General features: G+C 46.7%; 1 protein-coding gene across 8 annotated transcripts in view; it reads right to left on the bottom strand.

Annotated features, from left to right (window-relative positions):
• The window catches only part of RNF213 (ring finger protein 213), a 111,863-nt gene that overhangs the window by 39,464 nt on the left and 56,381 nt on the right, over positions 1-16,018 (bottom strand). For all 8 annotated transcript variants that reach the window (XM_029212153.1, XM_029212154.1, XM_029212155.1 and 5 more), the window contains 12 exons: positions 15,164-15,326; positions 13,804-14,021; positions 12,715-12,855; positions 12,428-12,595; positions 10,312-11,467; positions 9,427-9,620; positions 9,056-9,208; positions 4,825-8,430; positions 3,115-3,251; positions 2,606-2,701; positions 1,595-1,713; positions 164-283 (listed from right to left, as the gene is read on the bottom strand). In XM_029212153.1, coding sequence (XP_029067986.1) covers positions 164-283; positions 1,595-1,713; positions 2,606-2,701; positions 3,115-3,251; positions 4,825-8,430; positions 9,056-9,208; positions 9,427-9,620; positions 10,312-11,467; positions 12,428-12,595; positions 12,715-12,855; positions 13,804-14,021; positions 15,164-15,326 — 6,271 coding nt within the window. The remainder of the gene's footprint in view (positions 1-163; positions 284-1,594; positions 1,714-2,605; positions 2,702-3,114; positions 3,252-4,824; positions 8,431-9,055; positions 9,209-9,426; positions 9,621-10,311; positions 11,468-12,427; positions 12,596-12,714; positions 12,856-13,803; positions 14,022-15,163; positions 15,327-16,018) is intronic.

Genomic DNA, 16,018 nt, shown 5'->3' on the forward strand with positions numbered 1-16,018 from the left:
AATTCATCATCGCTCAGTTCAGCAAACATGTCCCGAGCTCTTGCCGAGGGGCAGGTGTTGGACCCAAGGGAATGGCAGCCCATTCCAATCGCACCGCCGCACACACCTCCCTGCAGCCACTCCCACCATCCTGTCTCCCCGAGGACCTTTCCTCCACACTCACACTCAGGCTGATCTTCTGGTTTAAACAGCTGGCTGATGGCCACGTCCTGCAATTTAGTCACGTCCGAAACCATGACTGTGGATCTCCGGAGGTCGTCGATGTGTACAGACTGCCACAGCCCTGGGAAAACAAGCCCCAGAAGCTTCCCTGTCTCCTCTGGTTTCTTCCTGTCAGTCATAAGCAGGGATACACTACCAACCCTATGTTTCAACGCACTGCGGAATGAACAATTTGTATCCTGAAGTCTAATTCCTTCAATATACACAGGAACCATGTAGATGTCATGCTACAGCTGTTAGCAACTTTAGCATAAAAATCAGTTTTAAGAACTGAAATGACTACCTTGTAAAAAAGTGTTTGAAGAAGGCTTGTGATTCTTTTATAAATTTGTTATTAAACTTGCTGTATCATAATTAGTAGAGGGGTGTGAGACAATGGCAAGCTTTGCCCCCCATTAACTATGAAATTATTAAAGTAAACTGTTGCCTATTTCTAGAATACTAATTTTTTCATACAGGGGATTCCTTGGATATACTTTGGGATCAGGTCCAGACCATCACGAAAAAACAAATATTAAAATAAATCGAATCACACAATTTTTTTGGTTTCCCAGTGCCTATAAAAGTTATGTTTACATTATACTGTATTTTATTAAGTGTGCAATAGCATTATGTCTCAAAAAACAATGTACATGCCTTAATTAAAAAATACTGTATTGCACACACAAAAACATAAAACAACCAAAAAAATACTGCATTGCTAAAAAATGCTAACCCTCATTGAGCCCTCAGCTAGTCGTAGTGGTAACATCAAAGGTCACTGATCCCACGCCACCATAGAACATATGATAATGAAAATGTTTGAAATATTGCGAGAATTACCAAAATATGACACAGAGACATGAAGTGAGCAAATGCTTTCGGAAAAATGGCACTGATAGACTTGGCACAAACCTTCAATTTGTAAAAAACGCAGTATCCGTCAAGTGTAATAAAGCAAAGTGCAATTAAACGAGGTGTGCCTGTGTAATAAATATTTGGTGGCTAATTCCTCAGGAAAAAAAAAGAGAGAGAGAGAGATTTAAGATAGCATTTCCCCACCCCAGAAGCAGGCATAAAGTGTCCATGCATTCATAACACTGTTAGCTGGAACTATCTCTCTGCATTATCCACATAGTAAAAGGTGAGGAACCAGAGATTAATCAAGTGTTTATCGACAAGTGATGAAAGAAGTGCTATATGTCGGAACAGCCAGTCCAAAGAGGAGTGTTTTTTGCATTAATCAGCAGTAAGAAATCTCAATTGTATCTGAAAAAAGTATTGTTGAGATTAATATTAATGTTCCAATGTCAGACTCTGTACATCATAGGGCCAAATTAGAAACAACTTAAACATCATTAAACAAACATATTCACTAATATTTTGGTCCTACCTCCATGGGATCCTACATAGGACGTTCCACTTCCCATCCGGGACAGTTTTGTGATGAAATAGACTAAGACATAGTCCTTATTTCCTTGTATCTTGTTGATTTCATTTATAGCAGAATACCTATTTTAAAAACAAACAAGCAAAGACAAAATAAATCAAACAAAACCCAAGAAAATAAACAAAATGGACGTTGTAAAATGCCTGAAGGGTGTCCTCGGAGCGGTCAAGTTCCATCTCACATTTTTTTAGCTTTAAATAGATTTCATACCCTCAAGCTTGCTACCCTCTCTTACAAGAGAATGGGAGCAAGACCTCTCTAAGTAGGCTCATCTCTTTCCCCCATTCTTGCATCCCTCTGCTTTGAAATGGCATTTTTTTTTTTATTGGTCAGGAACCCTATCTTACAATCCTTGATGGGCTTGCTCTGATGCTACTAAGGTAAGGCTGGCGGACCTTTCCATTTCAAGAAACAGAGTTCTGTGAACAGACAATCAATGGCCAAAGACAACCAAGATATGAAATATGGTTTCCAATGCTTTAGAAGGTCCAGAAATTACTTTTACTTAAACATCAAGTAATAAGGGAACGTAGTTAATTCTATAAGTATCAAATTTCCCCTACAAACAATATAAAGCTGCCCAACAAATACAACTGAAAGCATTTAAATACCATTATGGCCCTTAAACTTGCAATAAATTCATATCATGTAGTTTAAAATGAATAATGACCAAATTATGTCTGCTAACATATGTTCCAAGGATACTCTTTTATATCCTGCTAATATTCTGTTATTTACACTTGTTGCATTTGGCTATTTTTGTGTTGTTATGAGCCTTTTCTCTCTTTGTTTCTCTAGTCCACATTTAGAGGAATAAAAAGGGAGAATAATTTTTATTCTTATTTTTATGTTCATTCTGATACTATACAGTTTTCAGGGAAGAAATTCTTTAGGAGCTCCTGAATAAATTTGGAGTTTCCTACGTAGTTTCCGAGAAAAATAACAAAAACATACTTTGCTGAAGCGATGAGCTGAGCACTGTGAATTCCATCTTCAAAATCTGTTTGAATAATGAGGATTTTATAGCTGGCTTTGTGAGCTAAGCAGTTTCTGAAAGAAAAAGGAAATTATCCAAGTGAGTTTTCTGTCCTAAAAATTGGTGATAATATTCTCCAAAGTGATGGGAAATAGAAGGGGTATATAGAAAAACTATTCAGGTGGGATTTTCCTCTGCAAGTAAGGTGGGTAGACAATCCAGTGGAGAAAGAAAAAAGCCCCAATAAATGCCTCCCAATGAGGCATAAGGATGCTGGATTCAGAGGGGGCTGTTTTTGCAGAGGATAACAGAGATGAGAAGGACACCTGGAGAATTTAACGACATCCTTTTCAGAGTCACATGTCCTCAAGGTTCACTAACCAAAAGTGGTGAGAACACCAGTGGTTACCATAGCCACACATATGAAATACAAAGTGATGGATCCTGAGGAGGGAAAGGAACGGGAGGGGAAGGCAGAGACCCTCACCGAACTTCCCTGAGGAAGGAGTACTCGGTGTCAAACTGCTGCAGTGACAGGATGGTGAGTTTCAGAGCCCTGTCCATTACTTCTGTTTCTAAAAGTTCACAGTCATGACTGGTTAGCAGTCTGGAGAACGTTGTGATCTGCAAAGGCAGGAAATGCAAATAATTCGCTGGAATGCAAGAAAGGGTTGCACATCCGCTAGGTTTAGATCCCAGAAACATGAGGATGTTCAGCAAATATCTTCCATGGGCTCCTCAATGTGCAGTTGGTACACAGATAGAAAAGAATACAAACCCAGTGGAGTTTTCCAAAACGAGGCAGTGCTGAGGTAAACAGAACCTACAGGATCAAACGTATTGGAGAGAAGAGTCACCCTGTCCCCAAGATGCCTTCAAGTCTTCTTCCTAGACTCCAGTGTCTTTTCCTACTTTGGATCCTACTGACAGTTCTGATGATACCTTAGGGCTCAGAACAAATGCCATTTCTCCTTTGCAATCTTACTTCATACTTTCAGATCGAGTTGGCCATTCATGTCCCTTCCCACAGCTGTTAGCAATTCTCCCCTGCCACTGGATCACACCGCACAGTGCAACAAATACACTCCTTAAGGGCATGCTGATATCCTAGGTCCTGAATTATTATCTCCGGGCTGGCCTTACCACTGAGTTTCCTATTCCTATATCCAACTGCATGATAGTCTACCTAGATGTTACAGGAACATCAAAGCCCATCCCAAATGGAATTCACCACTGCCTCTGCCAAACTTGCTGCTCACACCTAGATTGTGATTAACCAAACTTTTGGTCATCCAAGGAAGAATCCAGGGAGTCATGTCTAGCCTCCTCCATCTCCCAGAGCCCCTATAAGGAATCAATCATTACCTCTGCCAATCTGCATCCTTACTATGTCTCAATTCCACCCATCCATCCTCTACTTTGACTGAACTGGTACTGCAGCCTCCCTACTGGTCTATCTTTTCTGTGAGTCTTTTATCGGACTTTTTCCCTCCCTCTCTCCACACACATTTCTCCATCACTCCCCTCTATACAAGGAAGACAAAGCTCCTTGGTGCTACTGACAAGACCCTCCATGAAGTCTCTCCGGTTATATCTCATCCCCATCTCTCAGCGCTCGCAGCCTTGAACTTTAAGCTTCATCAGCCTTTAACTCCTGGTTTCCTGCACAGACTGTGTTGTTTTAAACCTTGACATCCTTGCTCAAATAAGGTCCTCTGCCTATAATACCTTCCCAACCATACTTCACAATTAGCTTGACGGTCATCTCTTATTAAAGATGGGTTCATGCGACCTCGTATCCTGATCTGTGTTGCTCCTCTTTGCCTCTGTGGATAGCACTATCATAGGATATCAACAGTACCTGTTCATGAGTGTCCTTCCACCTTCCACTGTATGTAGACCAAGGCCAAGCCCTGTGTTAATTCATCTTTATATCCCCAGTGTACTCGAACCTCATTTGTTGAAGTGAACACTGTGCACAGCACTGCACAAAAATGGGCACTCAAAACTTGGTTAAACTAACATGTATAAATATACAGGTCTCCTTGCACTTGCCAAGGAGAGGAACCAAAAGTCTCAACACATTCATTTACGGTTCCTATACACTGACTTGCAAAGAATCTTGAATTCTTGATGCTAGCGAGTCAAGGACCCTGAGGTAAAAGAGAAAAAGGGTAAAATATAGAAAGATAATCACCTCTGTGAAGACGGCACGGCGCTCCACATCCATCGTGCAAAGGTGAGCCTGGAAGAAGTCTGCAAAGGAGTTATGCTGCTGCCTGTAATAGTATACTTGCGACAGGGACTGTGCGGTGAACAGGCCTAGTGAGGAAGCGTTCAGCCGAACTACAGCATCAGGTGTGGCACAATCCAGCAGCACCAGTTTGGCCTGCTCAGATACCTTCTGGTAAAGCTCATCAGTCAAGACCTTGTGCCCCAGCCGCTCTATGACCTGGAGCACCACAGAGGCACACGTGTCTGAGTGGTAGCCCATGAAGACATCGGAAGGGCTGTATTTGGGTATGGCTAGAAACTGCTCTGCTTTCACATCTATGAACTTCTCCACCCAGGCCTTAAGCTCCTCCACGATATTCTTCTGCCATTTCTCCAAAACAGTGTTGATGTCCAGATAGTGCTTCTCTAGCCGGTTAATGAGGGGGATGGGAAAATGTTTGTAGACGACATCTTTCTCCTCAATGACTATCAAGCGGAAGTCTGGGTGAACCCGACATTTGACCCGATGGGTCCCCAGACCGAGGTCCACGTACTTCTGGCCACCGAGGTAGACGTAGTACTGATTGAGCGCATCATAGAGGCTCTCATAGAGGTTCTGTAGATTGAGCAGCACCACCATCTTGCCGGTTTCCATGCATATCTTCACTCGGTTGATATTTCTGCAGATCTGGGTGTACTCTTGGTCCTTGGGAAAACTGGATCCAAAAATAATCTCTGGCTGGTCTGCACTGAAGAACGCCTGCTGCAGGATCTGCAGGGCCACATAGTTCCTGGTCAGCACGAGCAGGTAGCGGGATTCGGAGTCGTCCAGCTCTCTGCCAGATGCCTTCTGAAGATCACCGTATATGTTCTGCTGGATCAAATGCATGGTGCTGATTTCTTCTGTGCACTTTGCCTCAGGTAAATTGGATGAAAAAATATCCAGGGCGTGGATGTCGTCTTTGCCACTGAAGTTCCGAAGGACAGCTTGTGCGATGTCTTGAGGGGAAGGCTCCTTATTAGAGGCTTTCGCCGCGGCAAACACCATCTTGATGAGGCTGTAGTAGTCACGAAGCCCAAAGAACTCCTTGTCCTGCCTCTTACAAACTGTTTCATAGGCTTTGGCAAAGGATGCAAAGTATCCTCGGATTCTTTCTTGGACGAGGGGCTCTGAAGAGCAAATTCCCCTGGCGCTCTCAATGAGCTCTCTCTTGTTGGGGCTGCCACGTGACACAAAAATACCCCGGTTCATCTTGGCGGGGTCCAGGGCCCAGTTGGAAATGCCTATGAAGCCAACTTTTTTGTGGGGGGCGGGGTCGTCTTCAATGCATCCATCCTCCAGCAGTGGGTGCAGAGCCTTCAGGGGCATTTTGGGCGAGTCTTCTGCCAGTCCAACCTCATCTAACACCACCACAGAGACGTACTGCTCCAGGTCTTTCCCCTGCTGGAAGCGGGCACACTGCTTGAAGGTGCCTATAATGCCCTGTGGGGTGGAATGAGGGCTACACTGGAACGACACCAGATGGACCTGCTTCAGGCTCCGGAATAGGTCCGAGTGCGCAGCCTGGCCTTGCATGGCATCTGCCACGATGGTCTTGGCGAGAGATTTGGAGCTGCCGGGCTTGCCCACCAGGAAGAGAGGAATCTTGAGCTCGATGCAGATGACCATCATGAAGACATTCTCCTTCAAAGCCAAGTTCTTAGCGATGGTTTTCCTCAGAGATATGTCATTCAGAAAAAGATCCTGGGTTTGTGTTATCTCAATCAGGATAATCTTGCTATCATTATACGGTTCTGGAAAGAACCTGCAAATGGCTTTCCGATAAGATTCCTTCTTCTCTAAAGAGGCGTGGTAACATACCCCGATGGCCAGCACCAAGGACCAGAGGATGGGATCTCTCTCAAGGTCATTTTGGATGATACCAGACTCGCAGAGAAAGGAATCCAGCTTAGACAAGAGCATCTCACTGTGGTCGTAAAACCATTTGAAAACTTTCACACAGCGTTCCACATCCCTGAGGCTGACAAAACTGCATTCATTTTGTCTTTTCCTCATGAAACCCTGAGAGGCAGAAAGCACTTCGGTGATCACACGAGTCTCGCTCTGCACCATCACGATGGAGTTCACCAGTCTCTGGACAATCTGCTGGATGTAGAGCTTTTCTGCTGAGTCATTCAACTGTCCGAAGTCCCACACCAGGGGGATCAGGCTCGGCGGCAGAGCATGAACGCGGTACACCAGCTGCCTCAGGGGGATGGAGCCAAGCCTCTCCGCCGTCTCTTCTGCACTAACCCTGTATCCCAATCCAGCTGACTCCAGACGGCAGATCATCTCCTGGGTGTGCTTCCGGTAAGGGTTGCAGGCTGCTATGATATGCAAGCCAGAATCCTTAACCAGGGGCTTGCCACCCACTGTGCGGTCACACAGGACCTCTTTGATGCAGCTTATGGCCTCTGTGGTGTTGGCTTCATCAAAGAACAAGATGGTGTCTAGCTGAAATTGGTCCTTATTGAAGCAGGCGAGTGCTTCGGCCTCCCTGACCTTGGAGTAGATCATGTTGGCAGTTGTTCCTCCGTGAACCTTGACCAACTTCATGGTGTCAGCGTCAGCACCCCCACGCCGCAGGTCACTGAGGAATTTAATGAGTCTTGTTTTCCCACAGCCGGTTTCTCCCATGATGATGACAGGGATGCCACACCGGAAACGCATCTCGATGGCAAGGATCTTAAGCATATTGTCCGTTGTAAGCTCGTATGTTTCATCAGGGTCGATGGGCCACTGGATCCCCAAGGCCAGGCACAGCTTTTCAAGTTTCTCATGTCTGGGCAGCTGGTCAAAGTCCACATTGAAGGGCACCCTCTGAAGCAACAGGCCCTCATACAGTTGCACTGTCATAACATCCTTCTTGATTACTTCCCCACTCAAGCGGTCAATGGCGTCAACACCGCCATTCTGATTGGGCTGGAAATGGAAGCCTATGAACGTCATGGATGTGTGGTCACTGTTGAAGAACACGTACGGGTGGGGCTCTGACTCCCACCTCTTCCGAAGAGTGAAAGGGGCAAGATCTTTTTCCTTGACCCCGTCCATGGTGACTGTGTACTTCCCTGGGCTTTGGTCGGATGTGTGAAGTGTAGGCGTGGCGAAATCTCGTGCCATGAAGATCATGAAGGTGACCACAAAGTTCTTGAAACCCACCAGAGTGTCTCCAACAAAGCTGGGATCACAGAAGAGAGAAGCCTCACAATCTCGGAGCTGGTAGTTCAAGAACCGAGCAAAGTTCCAAAGCTCTGACCAGGATGGGTTTATCACCCCACAGTAAATCAGGAGATGTTGGATGCATTCACTGGGGCTGCCCTCAACAGAGCCTTTTTGGTACTGAAATGTGTCTAGGTTTTCTTTCTGATGGAACCGCCTTAGATATTGGTAAGGTCTCTGGAATGTTTCACTGCAGAACGCTCTCTGATCCATTCCTGGCTCTTCAGAGCTCCACTGAGGATCCAGCTCCATGCTGATCACTTCTTTGGGAGGCCTGCACGTGACTTTGGGGAAGATGTCTAGAAAATTGAACTGGGGGACAAGTGTACTCTGGAAAGAAGAGACGCAAATGAAATGAGTTATGGCTGAATTGCCTAAAAAATGCTTTCGTGTTTTAATCCTCCACATGGTCTAGACTGCATGGACCTTTACGAAAAATCACTTTCCATGAAGGGATTTCTGTAGATTCCTCTTTGCATGGGGTGTTACCTTTTGCACATTCAGGCATCGTATGAGCTGCACTGTCGATCACAAAGCCCTTTTCTACCCAACCTCTTGGAACTAAATCTCTCCATCAAGTACATACGCGTGCACGTGTGTGTGTGTGTCCGCATAAAACTCCCTTTTGTTAAGAAACTGAGATGATGAAAGTCTCCTTTCCCTGTCAGCTACCATTAAGAAAGATGGTGCTCCTCCTAGCAAATGAGTTTTCTGCATTCCCAGCACCACTGGCATTTAACCCAGACATACAGCATCCATCCCGATGAGAACAAATCTAAGATACTGCTAATTAATAAAAGAATCTTTTTATTCCAGGCATTATTTAAAAATAAGTTTAAAGATCTGTCTTTACTAACATTGCACTCAGCTACTTTGCTAAGGCAAAAGTGGAGAATCACAAAAACGTATCGAAGCCCCCACCCCAACAGTAACATGAAAGTGCCCTGATACACACCAGCTTCAAAGGCCTCCGTGGCAGCGAACTCCCTTCCAGGATTTCAACGATATATAAGTGGCATGGGTTCCGAAGCCACATCTTCCCATTTACATCCATTAAGTACTGGAGAATGAGGAGTTTGAAAAGAAACACCCAAATTCCAGTCTGCACCTAAAGACAGAATGACGTGGGTCTGTAAATACTTACACAAAAGACACCAATCCTCCCAACCCTAAGGACCCTCTTATTCAGCTCTTTGATAATGATGATACTGAGTATCAATACATGTACAAAGAAGCAAGTCTTTATATTGGGAAGGGGGCAGGGCAGGATGTGGGAGCTGTGTCTTTCCCAGCACAGCCACTCAGCTAGAACCTGCGGGCACTTACTGAAGAGGTCACGTCAAAGTGGAATACAATGGGTCTCCTCTGATACCGGGCGCCCAGGAAAGGCAGGAGGGAGCCCAGGACTTCATTCTCATCCACCTGAGGGTTGATCAATCGAATAATTTTTAGAGGCACTTTTTCTCCATTAAACTTCATTTTCAGTTGGCCGTGCAACCTCTTCACAAAGAGAGACCTTCCTGTGACATGAACATACAAAAATTAGGCGCCAGGGCTACGGATCAAGAGTGAGAATGACCAGAAAGAGTGACTACAAATCGTTTCTCTTTGTACAAAATTCAAAACTGATGCAACCTAACATCAGGTTAAAGGACGCACGTTCGAACCCTCAGATTTCCTTGCTGTTACCCACCCACCATCCTTGCTGCTTCCCGGGACTAAGGATGGCAGTCTGAGCGTAAGGACAGAAACAGCAGAGTTCGCTCCCGGGGGCGGGGAGCAATTTTCACTGGAAAGAAGGTAGTACCGTTAAAGGGATACAGTCAACAGAATGGAAATCATGATGGTGACTGAAGGCAGAGGCATCCGTTTCTTCTCAAGATGGAGTAATTATACCTCAGCCCGCTCAGGACCCACATCAACCCCAAAGTAGCCAATGGACTTAAAAAAAAAAAAAAAAAAAAAAAAAGAGGAAACTGCAGAGATGCTAGTTTAAAGGGGGAAGATGGCTCAGCCAAGCTGGAAACCATGTGAGAAACGGTGTCCCGCTCCAGTATGGGTCATGATTTACAGCTTCAGGTGAGTCAATCCTCTGGAGACTCAGTTTCCCCACCTGCAAAAGGGCTCATCTGAGCTCACCCCCCACCCCATTGGACAGGGAAGGGCCATCAGGTGGTCCCTGGGACTCAGGGACCCAGCAGCCATCATTACCGACACCCGCTCTCTCCGAGGCCACAATCCCAACACACATGTGGTCCCGGAACGTGGCAGCGGCTGACGGGGTCTGTTCCGGGACCCGGAAGTGGTGAGCCAGGTAGGCCTGGATGTCCTTGAGGGGCGCCTGGGGGGTGATGAGAACCTTGTGCTGGCTGAAGGCTGAGGGGAGGTAACAGTGCTCTCGCTCATGGTCACAGACCATCACGAGCCGGTAGTGCTCCTGGTGGCGCTGCATGCACAGGCTCAGGAAGAGCTCCTCCGTCCGGCAGGCCACCTCGTAGCTCAGCTGGTCTGCGTACAGCAGGCTGTAGACCCTGAGTCCCTGGGAGCCCGGGGTCAGGCAGCGACGCAGGAGCAGCGCCACCTCCTCGAACGTGGTCTCTGGGGTGCAGAGCAGCACCTCGTCGTAGGTGGGCAGGGGCTGGTTCGGGGTCTGCATGTAGATGGCCAGGGCGGCTGGCAGCACCTCAGAGTGGCCACAGACGATGAGATTCGGCTGGCCGTCCTGCAGGCCTCTGGGGAGCTCCCGCTGCACAGGGGGCCCAGCCATCCTCGCCAGGCGAGCCAGACAGTGGCCAAGGGCCTCCAGGTCCAGGCAGTGAGGCAGGAAGACACTCATGCACGTCATCGAGTGCTTCATGATGACCCTCAGCTTGTCCACCAGCCTGGGCTCAGAGAAGAGCAACAGTGGCAATTCTTCAACCACTGTACTCTCCTGGTGTGTGATGGCCCTGCCATCGGGCCCCCAGCAGGCCTCCGAGACGTCCCTTGGGGTGCAGTTGCCTTTGATGAAGGAGAGCATGGTGAGGGCGGCACTGCTGGGCACCTGCTTCCTGAGTTCCGAGCCCAGGTAAACCAGCTGCTCGGCAGTATAGTAGTTGAGGTAAAAGTGCTCAGCTCGCTTCTCTGCCACGAATCTCTCCCACTGGTCCAGGAAGTCCTCCATCTGCCGGCAGAGGGTCTCGAGCAGCTCAGCAACTGGCCCGCTCTCCACGAGCTGGTGCACGAGCTGCAGACCGAAGTCCATCCGGATGGAGGCGCCCTTCTGGGGGGAGCAGTACACCTCGGTCGTCCAGGCCCTGAACAGCATATTTCCGGCAGAGTACAGGTTTATAAAGGACTGGACAAGCCTCTGCACGTTGCAAAACACCTGTTGCAAATGGAAGCAGGAGGCAGACGTCACAGAGCTGACCGCAGAGAGAAGGACACAACAGTCTAGAATAACACAAACAGATTGATAATTTGAAGGGCTGGGGTTCGTGTTTTCTCCAAGGTTCACTGTGTGATATCGAGCATGAGACTGATCACAGAAGGCCTTCCTTCCTCATTTCCATAGTCTCTTCTTTAGGAAGCAATACGTTGTAAAGATAAAGGAAACCCATTTATAAAATACAAATGAACTTTAAGGACAAAACTCATAATCAAAAGGAGAGACCATTACATAAATCGATATGCCTTTATCATCATGATTACTTCGGATTTTGATGAAGGATGTCCATTTACATCTTTAAGTATTTGGGGATGCTTGCTGATTTACAGAGTAAATTGACATCTCTTTGGATCATGATTTCTGAATACATGCATTCTGCAGACCCACTGGCTCCACTCTCCATGGGTTTAAGAGCAGAGTGATTCCTATGAATTAAATACAAGCTCAGGGCTTCCCTGGTGGCGCAGTGGTTAAGAATCCGCCTGCCAGTGCAGGGGGCATGGGTTCGAGCCCTGGTCCGGGAAGATCCCACATGCCGCGGAGCAACTAAGCCCGTGCACCACAACTACTGAGTCTGCGCTCTAGAGCCTGTGAGCCAGAACTACTGAAGCCCGTGTGCCTAGAGCCCGTGCTCTGTAACAAGAGAAGCCACCGCAATGAGAAGCCCGCGCACCTCAACGAAGAGTAGCCCCCGCTCACCGCAACTAGAGAAAGCCTGCGTGCAGCAACGAAGACCCAACACAGCCAAAAATAAATAAATAAAATAAATAAAATTTAAAAATAAACAAATAAATACAAACTCAAACTCTTCTGACTTTCCCAGGCACCTCAGCGGTGAGAGTCCTCAGCCCAAACAGATGGGAATAGGATACCTGCTCCAACATAGATACAAACCCTTACCTCAGAAAATACCTCTACGACTTCAACATTGTTGTGATCTTTCTTGCCAGACATCAGCATCAATTTGTTCAAAAGCTCCTTCAGCTCTTCTAAAGAGTAGTCTCGCACCTCCTCGTGGCCTCCATGGCCCTCAGGAAGGATTAAGTGTAGAACTGTGTCTGGGGAAATCTGTGGAACAGTACACAATCAGAGGTCATTTTTGAGAGGCAGAGACCGCCCCACCCCCGCCCCTGAGGACAGCAACCTGTAAGAGACACCTGCAGCTGTGCCTGGGATGTGATGCTCACCTTTTGGCCATCCGTGGGAGCCTTGATCACATAGATGCCTCTGCTGTTGATTGCTGTCGCCAGGGACAGGGATGAGAGCTCCACAGACCCGTGACTCTCCTTCACTGTCTTCAGCCACTCCAGGTTCCGGGCAGAGTCACACTGTTGGGACAGAAGGAGAGAAAATGGGCCGCAGCTTACAGGTGATCTTCTTCCTGCCACTCTCTCCACCTCTGCCTTCCAGGGGCAAACTCCTCCTCCCCTTCTCTGGCTCAGCGTGCCATCACCCACAGGGGGGGCCTCCCTCACCCGCTGCCCACCACTGCCACGGGCTTTGGCTCTCCCTCTTGGGACACTTGTCAGGAGGTGTTGCTGCAATGGGCTGCTCCCCTGTGTTCTCACCCGGTGCCCTGGATACATGGATGGGGAGGGACAGGCATGAACCCAGCTCTCTGTGAGAAGGCAGCGTTCTGCCGGGCCCCCAGCTGGGGATAATGCTGGCTATAACAAGGCTGTGAGCTCTGCTGCTCCCTCCATTCCTCTTTTCCTCCCCCATCCCTTGTGGGGCCCCAGCCACCCTGTTACACAAGCTATGTACTGGGTTGGCCAAACAGTTCGTTCGGGTTTTTCCGAACATCTTACAGAAAAACCTGAACGAACTTTTTGGCCAACCCAATACTATGGGCCTGCTTGGGCCCTGTGCAGATGGTTTAACTTACAGTGAAATGTTTATTTTTTCTGATTAAAAATGAATCTGTACCAATTGCGGAAAGTATGGAAAATACCAAAAAGTATAGAGAATTAAGTAACAATTACCACCATTAAGAGAAAACCACTGGTAACATTTTAACATATTTCAGTCTTTTTTTCCCATTCTTTTCGCATAGTAGAAATCACTCTAATTTACATGCAGTTTTGTATCCAATTTTCTAACATAATAAGACAGAGAAAGCATTTCCATATAGGAAGAAACTGTTTTTAAACATCCTTTTAAATGACTGCATTAAAAACCTGCCATGTGAGAGTGCAATAGTTTGCAGTCCTGCCCCTAGTGTTTCTAAGCGATGCTTTATTACACTTACCTATTTTGGAGCCAGAAATAAGACTCACCAGTTTTTGGGGCAGGTGGTGGTCATTATCCAGAGCCTTCCACAGCTCTTTCAGGTGTTGCATGAATTCATCGAAACCCGCACTCGTGTCCAGCTCATACAGCAGGGGTGCAAAGCCCTGCACAGCATCGTGGAAGCAAGCCACCCGATCCACGTCGATGTCATTCTCCCCCGCAGAGATGGAGGCCAAGTCCACGAACACCTTCAGCTCAGTGATGCCTGGGGAGGGAGAGGCAGGTGAGTGCAGGGCTACCCCGTGATGACATGAGCCTCAAATCCAGGACAATCGTCCTTACTGAAGCTATAAATGGATATTCAGTGGATTTTTAGGGGTTTTATCCACTTTTTGCTTTCGATAAGAACCTGGGGCATTTTTTTCTTTCTTGCCATTTATGTTGATACTGCTGACCAATACCTGGCCTTACTGAACAGCATCAATGTCCAGGCATTGCATGGGGCTTTTGTGTATCTTACTTCATGTAATCACACAATATTGCCATTTCGTTATGAAAAGAACAGTAACATGTTGACAGTTATCTATAAAAAATGGCTGCTCACTAATCAAAATCTGTGCATCACTGTGGCCCGAGGAGCCCATAGCTGAAAGCAGCGAGTCTGTGATGAGTTGAGCAGGCGGCCCCTCCCCTGTCCCTGCACACCAGGGCTGTCCACCTTCCCTCTTCCCTGGCTCCATCTCCCCTCCATGAATTAATTCTGCCAAAGTCACCAAAGCCACAGAGTTAAAAAAGACTGCCAAGCCCTTGCACAACGACAGGTAGAGGTGATTAAGCCAAGACAAGTTCGCCTTGGCTTCTAGTAAAAATCAACCGGAGGAAAAAGCTAAAGGGACACAATTTTAAAGAAAATGATCCCTTGCTGTTCACAGCAAGCATCCAGAGTGAGAGGGAAAAAAAGTAGCCAAGGAAATAGTTTTTACACCAGAAAATGAGCTATACTGTCCTGATATAAATGCTACCTACAATCAACGAGGCACACCCTGCACATTTACCAAAGAATACAGATGAAAACTTGCTAAGAGACTAGACTTAATTATTACAATCACTAAGATGAAAGGAGAATTATAGGACGTGATAGTGGGGCTAATTATTGTTACAATGGCAATCATATTACAAGATATAAATGTATCAAATCAATGTGCCATACACCCTAACTTTACACAATGCTACATGGCAAATACATTTCAATTAAAATATTTTAATTTTAAAAATGCAGATGGCATCTCATGGTCCTTTACTTAGAACATGATCAAGGGGAGGGGCTGCCCATACGTTTAGGAAGACCAACCTATGAACCATCTAAATATGCTCCAGACTTCCGGCCACCACAGTGATGGACTGTACCTCCGAGAGCCTCCCGGACCCAGCTGATGAACTCCTTCCTCCGGGACAGCTCCTTCAGACACTGACACCGGGTCTCATTGACGTCCTGCAGCAGCTTTCTGGCACGGATAAGCTGCTGGTTGATCCGGTCCAGTTTTTCGTGGCGAAAGTTGTCCAAGACAGTCTAAAAAAGTCATCAAAGCAAGTTGTCAAAGAGAGTCTGCAAGAGAAGGTTGTATGTGCACTGGAACTGGCTCCTGGACCCCCCAAAACAACAATGTTGACCATCCCAACAGTCCTTCCCACCAAACTTCCAGGATTGGCAGGTACATAAAGCTCTTATCCCAGATTGGACACTGTAGCTGCTCTTCTGTCCCGCCTCGATCCATAGTAACTACAGTTCCTCCGCACCTGGCATTCTGCTAAGCAAACCTACACAAGAACCCTGCCAGGTGCACCTTGTAATTTTTTCTATTTTCTAGGTAAAGAATAGAAGGACCAGGACAGTGACCTACTCAAAAACACGCTGCTGGGCTTCAAGCTTACATGTGCCAAATTCCAAATTTTGTGCTATATTTTATTCCCCATCATACCTGTCTATACAATAATATAGGTCACCATATACCTTATAAATGCTCACCTAAAAAATCAGAAAGCAAAAGACTCACTTCTTAACTGTAACAGATAATGTACCACGTGCCGCTCCCAGGTAAGCACTAGATGTGCAGAGCTGACAAAACAAATGGCTTTTAGAATCTAAAGAGCTCAGGTGACTCTTTACAAATATCTGATGACTAAAAGAGGATCATTGCCTTTTCCTAAATTCACGATCCTCCTGCCGATCCAAGGAAACCCTCACTAGCCAAAACAGTCGCA

The sequence above is a fragment of the Monodon monoceros genome, unplaced genomic scaffold, assembly GCF_005190385.1.
Source record: "Monodon monoceros isolate NGI ecotype Baffin Bay Population unplaced genomic scaffold, NGI_Narwhal_1 Super_Scaffold_9, whole genome shotgun sequence".
In the NCBI taxonomy this organism is placed as follows: Eukaryota; Metazoa; Chordata; class Mammalia; order Artiodactyla; family Monodontidae; genus Monodon; species Monodon monoceros.